Source organism: Carlito syrichta, unplaced genomic scaffold (genome assembly GCF_000164805.1).
Source record: "Carlito syrichta isolate Samal-C Ts95f unplaced genomic scaffold, Tarsius_syrichta-2.0.1 Scaffold308104, whole genome shotgun sequence".
NCBI lineage: Eukaryota > Metazoa > Chordata > Mammalia > Primates > Tarsiidae > Carlito > Carlito syrichta.
Genome location: NW_007252200.1, coordinates 186,746 through 195,508, shown reverse-complemented (window position 1 = coordinate 195,508; position 8,763 = coordinate 186,746). Strand labels below are relative to the sequence as shown.

The following is an 8,763-nucleotide window of genomic DNA, read 5'->3' as shown; positions in this document are numbered from 1 at the left end:
TTCGACGGCACGCGTGAGTCCCACCCTTGCCCCACGCGGCCCCGGACGCGCCGTACCCCGCCAGGACCCCCGCGGCTCTGGGCCCCACATCTTGCCTTGGCGCCTGCCTGTCCTCCTCCTCTCCCTCCTCCCTGCCCCTCTTGAGGCTGGGACCACCGTCTCCTGCCAGGCGCGGTTTCTCCGAAGGGCGCAGGGTCAGCGCTGCTCCGGGCATGGCAACACAGCTAGAAGTTCCTGGCCGTGGGGCCCGGGATGCTCTGTTAGCAGGGGCGCGAACCCGAACCTAGTCCATCTGACCGCTGCCATCCCTGTGTCTGGCGCTGTTGGACTATCCTCGGACTGGCGGCGTGGCGGCAGGTGGATGAGCCGTGCTCACGGACATCCGGGAGGGCTCAGAAAACAGATTTAGAAAAAGAGATGTGCAAGCGGAGATGGAGTAGGCGGGACTCAGGAGAGCACCGGGTGTCCAAGCTCATCTCAGCCTAAACCCACCAGCCTTGGAGAGCCCACCCAGCCCCACAGACGATGGTTTGGGGACTCCCACCAGGACTGGGAAGTTTGGAGAAGGCAACCTGAGCTCAGGATCCTGGGCTCTGGGGCCTCTGAGCACAGGGAAAGTCGTGGAAGCCCCTTCCTTTATCCGCCCCGACACTTACCCCCTGCGGGGCTTCCCAGCTCTCTGCCTAGGTCCTCCGTGGTCTACGGTTCCTGATAGGGGGCGGGAGCCCATCACTAAGCTCTACCCCCTCCAGGCTCCTCCATCTGCTTTGCTAGTGTGCTTGGCTCCCGCAGCGTGCTGATTCAGCGCCCCCCCCCACACTCCCCAATACAATCCTGGCTCCAGGCTCCGGTGTTCAGCCACCATGCTTACACCCCCATTCTTGATGGCATTCACTAACTCCCGAGCCAGGTCCGGCAGCCAGGGCTCCAAGACAGAGGACAGGATGTGGGGTGGCCTGGGTTGTCCAGGTGGGTTGCAGTGGGAGGAGCGGACAGCCAACCTGGGTACCTGGCTGGTGGGTGAGCCTGGCAGAGGGAGAGGTGGGGCTGAGGCCGGCCTAGAGCTGGGAGTGCATTTGCCAACCTCAGAGTTCACACGTGCTGGTTCCTGAACGTACTCATACACCTGCCGCAGGACCCTGACACACAGGTGACGCCCCACACTGATTCCTGTTCATAAGAGCTCCTGCCCTACCCGTCCCCTTCACAGCACACAGGATTCCTGGGGTCCGTAAAACCCACCCTTAGGTTGTAAGCATTTGGGAAAGGAGGGGTGGAGGCCCCTGCCTTCACCCCACACCTCCTCTGAGAGGTGTTCTCTTGCAGACAGTAACTTCGTGCTGGGCAACGCCCAGGTGGCGGGGCTCTTCCCCGTGGTCTACTGCTCTGATGGCTTCTGTGACCTCACGGGCTTCTCCCGGGCTGAGGTCATGCAGCGGGGTTGTGCCTGCTCCTTCCTGTACGGGCCTGACACCAGTGAGCTCGTCCGCCAACAGATCCGCAAGGCCCTGGACGAGCACAAGGAGTTCAAGGCTGAGCTGATCCTGTACCGGAAGAGCGGTGAGGGGCCACCTGGCCAGCCTGCCTCATCCTCACAGTCTCACCCGGCTCGCACCCACCCCGCCCACTGTCCCTCCTCCTTTCGCCTCTCACATTCTCCATCTCCCCATCTCATCCCATCTTCCCATCCACCCTTCCACCCTTCCATTCCTTCTTCCACCCACCTCTTGTCCCTGCTCCTCTCTACTATTCTCACCCCAGCCTCAGCCTCCCTTCAATTCCAATCTTGGGTTTCCCACGTCCAGTTAGAAAAACATGCCCATCTCAGCAGGAAAGGTCTATGACTACACGTCTGACTGTCATGTCTGCTCTCCCCTGCCTCCCGTCCCCTTCTGAACTCCCCTATTCCATCGAGTCCTGTCCTAAGGGAAACTGAGCCGCCACCCCCTCCCCAGGAAGCCCCGGGATTCTGTCTGTGTCTTTCCCAGGATGTCAGTGAGCCAGGGCCTCTGTCACTGCAGGCAGAGCTGAGAACGGGAGGTGAGCTGAGTCTGTTTTTGTGCCCAGGGCTCCCGTTCTGGTGTCTCCTGGATGTGATACCCATAAAGAACGAGAAAGGGGAGGTGGCCCTCTTTCTGGTCTCCCACAAGGACATCAGTGACACCAAGACCCGAGGGGGACCCGACAGATGGAAGGAGACAGGTGGGTGCCCCCAGGGCCATTGGTTTAGCTGCGTTGGCTTGGCTGTTGGGTACCTCAGGCCTCGGCACCCAGTCTCAGCTTGTGGGTCCCCACACACCTCTTGCACTCATCGGCTGCCACTCTGGCTGCCTGGAGGCCTGCACTGCTGTCAGCTCTAATCTTCACACCGCGTAGACCTGTTGAGAGTTGGAGTTTCTAAGTCAACTTTATTGAGAAACCGAAAGCAAACAAACTCCACTGTCCTGTGAAGTGCCATTCTCTGGCCTGTTGGTGAAGCTGAGCACTGACCTACCGGCCTCCTTTTCTCAACGGCAGACCTGACTGGGGAGCCCCGGCTGAAGCCCCCTTTTAAGTTCTTGGGGTCTTTCCCCTCCTGTGTCCTCCAAGGGCTGGGGCAGGCCTTTGGCCAGGTCACCAGGCTGTCATCAGAAGCTGCTCTCAGGCCTCTTTGCCCCTTGTGGATGCTGGGGCCACTCTCCCATTCCCCCACTCCCAGTCCTGGGTTTGCCTCTCCACGATGTCAGTCTTCAGTGTCACCTTCTGGTCCCTGCATCTAGGCCCTCCTCTGAGCTCCCTCTTCTCTGCTGATAGCCTCCTGCTATCTCCACCCCACTCCTGGAAGCCATCTCCTACTTCCTGTCCCAGGTCTCTCCCCATAGCAATCCTCTCCTGTCTCACTGGATCCAAACCTCCTCCTCCTGGAAGCCTGGGAATAGTGTCTGTCTTCACCTCTGCTCATGCCTGGGTGAGCAAGTGAACCCAGGAGTAAGGAGGGCCTGAGCCCCCCAAAATTCCAAACAGACTATGTGGCCAATGAGCCAGGACAGTGCTGGGGTGTGTGGGCACATCCCCATCATCTTCATGGGCCCCTTTTCTTTTGCAGGTGGTGGCCGGCGCCGATATGGCCGGACAGGGTCCAAAGGCTTCAATGCCAACCGGCGGCGGAGCCGGGCTGTGCTCTACCACCTCTCTGGACACCTGCAGAAGCAGCCCAAGGGCAAGCACAAGCTCAATAAGGTGGATTGAGCATTAGGGTGTGTGTTCAGGGTGGGGGCCAAGGGAGAGGCAGACAGAGAAAATGGGGGAGGGGAACTGGGTCCACCACAGACCTCACCAACACTTCCAGGATTGCAATTGAGGGAGGGAATGTCACCTTATCCATCAAAGGTATTGAGGAAAGTCTTGGCCTTGGAGTCAGATGGGTCTTGGCTCAATCCTGGCACCTCCCCTAAGCTGCTGTGTGAGCTCAGCAAAGTCACTTGGCCTCCCTGATCCTCAGTTTTCTGATCTATAAAATGGAGATTCTAATCCCTATGTCAGAGGTTCCTTTGAGGCTACAGGGAGAAGAAGGAGATGAATGCCCATCCCAGACCCCATCCAACTCAGCCTGTGCCTGTATCCTTTCCTCCCTGCCTGGACCTGCCCTGCCTCACTAAGGGGGTGTTTGGGGAGAAGCCAAACTTGCCTGAGTACAAAGTGGCTGCCATCCGGAAGTCGCCCTTCATCCTGCTGCACTGCGGGGCGCTGAGGGCCACCTGGGACGGCTTCATCCTGCTTGCCACACTCTACGTGGCTGTCACTGTGCCCTACAGTGTGTGTGTGAGCACAGCCCGGGAGCCCAGCGCCGCCCGCGGCCCACCCAGCGTCTGCGACCTGGCCGTGGAGGTCCTCTTCATCCTTGGTGCGTGCACTCCACTCCCTCCCCCCACACCGTGCTGGCGCCCTGGAGCTTTGCTGGAGATAGTCCACAGGGCTTCTAGTGCCCTATAAGTCCCCCCCTTGCACCCCAATGTCTGTGACTTGTGAGCTTTGAAGTCAGATCTAGGTTCCAAACATGTCTCTGCCACTAATGTATTAATTATATGTCCCTGAGCCAGTCAACGCTCTCGAAGCCTTGGCTTCTCCCTCCACCAAATAGACATAGCAGTGTCTACCTGTTAGCGTTCCAGTGAGAACTAGTCAGATGACATATGTGAGGGGCCCAGGGCAGTGTCAAGTACCGAGCAGGTGTCTGGTAAAGAGTGGCTTCCCCCCAACCCCACACTGACTCCCACCCGGATTCCCCACAGACATTGTGCTGAATTTCCGTACCACGTTCGTGTCCAAGTCGGGCCAGGTGGTGTTTGCCCCAAAGTCCATTTGCCTCCACTACGTCACCACTTGGTTCCTGCTGGATGTCATTGCGGCGCTTCCCTTCGACCTGCTGCACGCCTTCAAGGTCAACGTGGTCAGTGCACCTGGGCTGAGTGGGTGGGCTTTGGGGCAGGACAGGCAGGACTGGCTCTGCTGACCTCCCTCCCTGTCCCATCTTAGTACTTCGGGGCGCACCTGCTGAAGACAGTGCGGCTCCTGCGCCTGCTACGCCTGCTTCCGAGGCTGGATCGATACTCGCAGTACAGCGCTGTGGTGCTGACCCTGCTCATGGCCGTGTTCGCCCTGCTCGCCCACTGGGTGGCCTGCGTGTGGTTCTACATTGGCCAGCGGGAGATCGAGAGCAGTGAATCTGAGTTGCCTGAGATTGGTAATGGAGGCTCCTGGCATGGGAGGCGGGGGGCAAGTGTGTGTGTGTCAGGTGTGTGAGCCAGAGACCTGGGCATGTCTGCATGTGTGCAGGTCCCAGAAGGGGTGTGCAGGTGAGTGGGACAGCCCCACTGCGTGGCAGGCCTGCTCTCCAACAGCCGGGCGTCATGGAGAAAACCTGAGGAGTCCAGTTACCCTTTGTGTTCTAGTGGCCAACCACCGGTGACATTCCTTAGGCCCTTGCCCAGCTGGGAAGGCCAAAAAGGGTGCTTAGGCCCTCGAGTTTTCCTCTGATGCCTGGCGCTTCCCCCCATCCTTTCTGATGCTTGTCCTCACCATCTTGGCTCCCAAGGCCCCTGCCTCTCTCTTGTCACTGCCACATCTCTCTCTGCTCTCCGCCAGCCTGAAAAGCAGCCTTCTTGCATCCGCCAGCATCTTCGCTCTCCCTTGTGTCATTTCTGCTTCCACAGCTCCTCCCTCTGCTCACCACCCACTCACATCTTCACTCCTGCTGGGAGGGCTTCCACCCCCACCTCCACGCAAAATGTCACCTGGAAGGTCACCATTACCTTCTAGGGCCAAATCCTCATCCTCGTTGAAGTCCCTGTGGCCCCAACCCTGCCAGCCACACTCATCTCTGCTGCATGTGATGTGGCCTCCCCAGCTCCTCCAGAGTCCAGTCTCCAGACAGGCTTCTCTCATGCTTCCCCCCGGCCCCTCATTCTCCCCGGGCCATTCTGCTAACGCCACGTGACATCTCCACGTCCACCCTTTCTCTTAACCCACACCATTCATCCCTGCCATTCCTAGCTCTTGATGTTCCTCGGGTCCAAAGCTGGGCCCACTCTCTCCCCACCACCCGGGCCTCCAGCCCATCAGCTTCCCCAGCAGCTCTGATGGTTTCTCATGACTTAGTGGAGTCACCGGGCATCCAGGTCAGCCTTAGAAACCCGCTCTGATCAGTCCCCTGGGGGTGACGAGGCTCTGTGGGTCCTCCCTCCCTCTCCCTGGTCTCACAGGAGCCCGGTATGTGCTGCAGAGGGCCCACTTGGGTATCCCCCGAGGGCGCTGGTTGCTGAGCACGTGGGCACTCTCGGCAGTGTCAGCTCCTTGGTGTCTGCCCTTCCCAGAGCAATTCTGTGGTGGACGCTGCCCTGGGGTCAGAGGGCCAGGAGTGGGAATGAAATCTCCGCCACCCCTCAAAGTGGACAGAGATACCAGATTCCCAGGTCTGTCCCTGCCCCCTGCAATAGAGTCCCGGCATCCTCAGTCTTGAGTCCATGAGGCGCCCCTGTTCCAGCCACCTCACAGGGATTGCTGACATCAAGAACACCCCTGGTTTCCAGAGGGGTTCTGGGCCCCACCATGGGAGGCAGGGGAGAGTGAGGGCCTACCAAGCCTTGCAGACACACATGGTGATTCTTTCACCCTTGACCCCTGAGTTCAAAGGCGGTTTCATTCTATTTGGAGCTGATACTAGTCACACTTGGAGTTTCCTTCACATGGTCATCTCCCCCTTCTTTCTCCGGGGAAACTGCCCCCAAGTGGGTGGGCACCAAACCCAGACCTCTCAAAGGCCACCCCCTGGGAAGAGATGTCAGAGCCCTTGGGGGATATCCAAGTGGGCCCTCTGCAGCACATACCGGGCTCCTGTGAGACCAGGAAGGACCCACAGAGCCTCGTCACCCCCAGAGAAGAGGGGGAGATGAGGCTGGGGTCGGAGGGTGGGCTGCTGGCCCTCCTCTGCTGGGAAGCTCTTTCCCATGCCTTCCTTGCCTGGTTCTCTTTGTGGACAGAGTATCTTCCCCAGGTTCCCATTAGCTCAGTGGAGATGGGTTGGCTTTCAGAAGACTGTGCTAACACTGAGGGCATGTCTCAAGGTGAAAGCCACCAGTCTCCAGAGCAGCCTCTGCTGGCCTGACCCTGCCCACACGGAGGCACCATCCTGGCCCAAGCTCCTAGGGCTGCTGATGCCCCATGGCCAAGACTGAGAAGAGAGGCCCCCCTGCTACCCTCTCCTCTGTCCTGCTGCTTCTCAGTGCCCCCGCCCCTCTCCTCCTTAACCCTGTGCATGCAGCTTCACCCTCAGAGGCCAGCTCAACAATGACGGACAAGAGCTGTCCGTAAGATCGCATCCTCACAGCGCACCTCAAATAACAGGACAGTGAGCCCTCGCCCTGGCGCAGGACACCCCAAATTCCTTAGCCTGGAATTCGATTCCCTCAGTACCAACTTCCCATCCTCACCAAACTGAGCTACTTGTCTGTACTTGTCTTAAAATCTCAATCTCCAGGTTTGGCTCATGCCTTTCCCTGCATCAGGAATTACCTCTCTCCATTTTTTTGTATCAAAACCCTCCCTATCTTTTGAGACCAAGCACCAATGACCCCTCTTCCAGGAAGCCTTCTAGCCCTAGCCTGTGGCACTTTGGTTCGAGCCCCTTGTGTGGTACCTCTGAGATGTGGCTCCAGCCCTGCCTCATCTGCCCTTCTGAACCGGAGCCCTCGGGAAGCCCCCGCGCCTGGCACACAGTGTCCCAGGTTGCTGAATGAGGGGTGGGTGGGTGAGAGGAAGGGTGTGGGGGCCACAGGAGCCCCCGTGTATAAGGAGTTGGGGGGAATGGAGTAGGGCTCTGTATGTTGAGGTGGAGTGGGGTTCCCCTACAGCCTGGGACCCTGAGCCACACCCACACTCACCCTCTGCCTGTCCATTCTGGATCAGCCAGTCTGCCCTCTCTCCCTTGCACCCTACGGCCCCCAGCTCTGCCAGGTCCTCTGTGGCCCCTGGAAGCCCCCAAACACCCTAGAGCTCCTACAGCCCTCCAGCTAGATTCAGAGTGGCCATGGGCCCACAAGAGACCCCATACCCATGCTTCCTGCCAAGACCAGGCCAAGTATGTGGAGTTGAGGGGAAGACCAGGACACACTCAGCCTCCACCCAGTGGCCCACTCTGGCCTGCGCCTGTGTGTGTGTGCGCCTGTGTGAGTGCCTGCCCGTGGCCTCCGAGTGTATTCGCCTGTCGTGTCCTTGAAGGCGTGTCCCCACCCCTGCCTCTGTGTCAGTGTGCTGGTCCCGGTGTACCTTTTTCTCTCTCCCAAGTGTGTGCAGGCCTTTTCCTTGTCAGTGGCCTGGCCGAGGCTGGGCAACCTGTGAGACGCTCACGCGTGTGTCCTTGTCTCCTCGGCTGCGCGTGGCATGTGTGGAGTCTGGGCCATGAGTACACACACATCCATGTAGGCGTGCTTGAGAACGTGTACGTGAGGTGGAGCAGTTTGTGTGGTTGTGAGGAGGGATGAGGCTGAATGGGGTGTGGGGGGGAGGGCTTTCTGAAGCAGATGGGCTCTGAGAAACAGGAAGAGGAGTCCCGTGTTTCCCGGGCAGACAGGGCAGCTGAGGTGGCCTCAACATCCAGCTTTGGTATCAAGGCTGTGGCTGAATGCGGTGGACGCCCCCAGTTCCTTTGCCCCCTCCAGCCCACCCCCCGCTGGTCCTCTTCCTCAGGATTTGTGCCAGCCACAGCAAGGAGGGTGTGAAGCCCCTTGCACCGTCCTTGGCTCCACCAATTGGAGCTAGCTGGGGAGATGGCGGCCTCTTCCTCCCGTGCTTGTCTTGCTGAGGGTGGAGGGGGCGGGTTGGGTGTGCGGAGTGATATCAAGAGAAGCCCTGAGGGTGGACCAGTATCTGCGTGTCCCTACCCGTGGGAGCCCAGGGTGCAGCAGGGGCGTCCTGCCGGCTCAGGCCCACCCCTGGCCCCTCCAGGCTGGCTGCAGGAGCTGGCCCGCCGACTGGAGACCCCCTACTACCTGGTGGGCCGGAGCCCAGCTCGGGGGAACAGCTCTGGCCCGAGTGACAACTGCAGCATCAGCGGCAGCAGCGAGGCCAACGGGACGGGGCTGGAGCTCCTGGGCGGCCCGTCGCTGCGCAGCGCCTACATTACCTCCCTCTACTTCGCGCTGAGCAGCCTCACCAGCGTGGGCTTCGGCAACGTGTCCGCCAACACGGACACCGAGAAGATCTTCTCCATCTGCACCATGCTCATCG

General features: G+C 59.7%; 1 protein-coding gene across 1 annotated transcript in view; it reads left to right on the top strand.

Annotated features, from left to right (window-relative positions):
• Window positions 1–6: 6 nt before the first annotated feature.
• The window catches only part of KCNH3 (potassium voltage-gated channel subfamily H member 3), a 17,441-nt gene continuing 8,684 nt past the window's right edge, over window positions 7–8,763 (top strand). Inside the window, exons 1-8 of the mRNA XM_021715990.1 lie at window positions 7–13; window positions 1,327–1,560; window positions 2,068–2,202; window positions 3,086–3,219; window positions 3,640–3,883; window positions 4,272–4,429; window positions 4,516–4,723; window positions 8,482–8,763. Coding sequence (XP_021571665.1) covers window positions 1,431–1,560; window positions 2,068–2,202; window positions 3,086–3,219; window positions 3,640–3,883; window positions 4,272–4,429; window positions 4,516–4,723; window positions 8,482–8,763 — 1,291 coding nt within the window. The 5' untranslated portion in view covers window positions 7–13; window positions 1,327–1,430. The remainder of the gene's footprint in view (window positions 14–1,326; window positions 1,561–2,067; window positions 2,203–3,085; window positions 3,220–3,639; window positions 3,884–4,271; window positions 4,430–4,515; window positions 4,724–8,481) is intronic.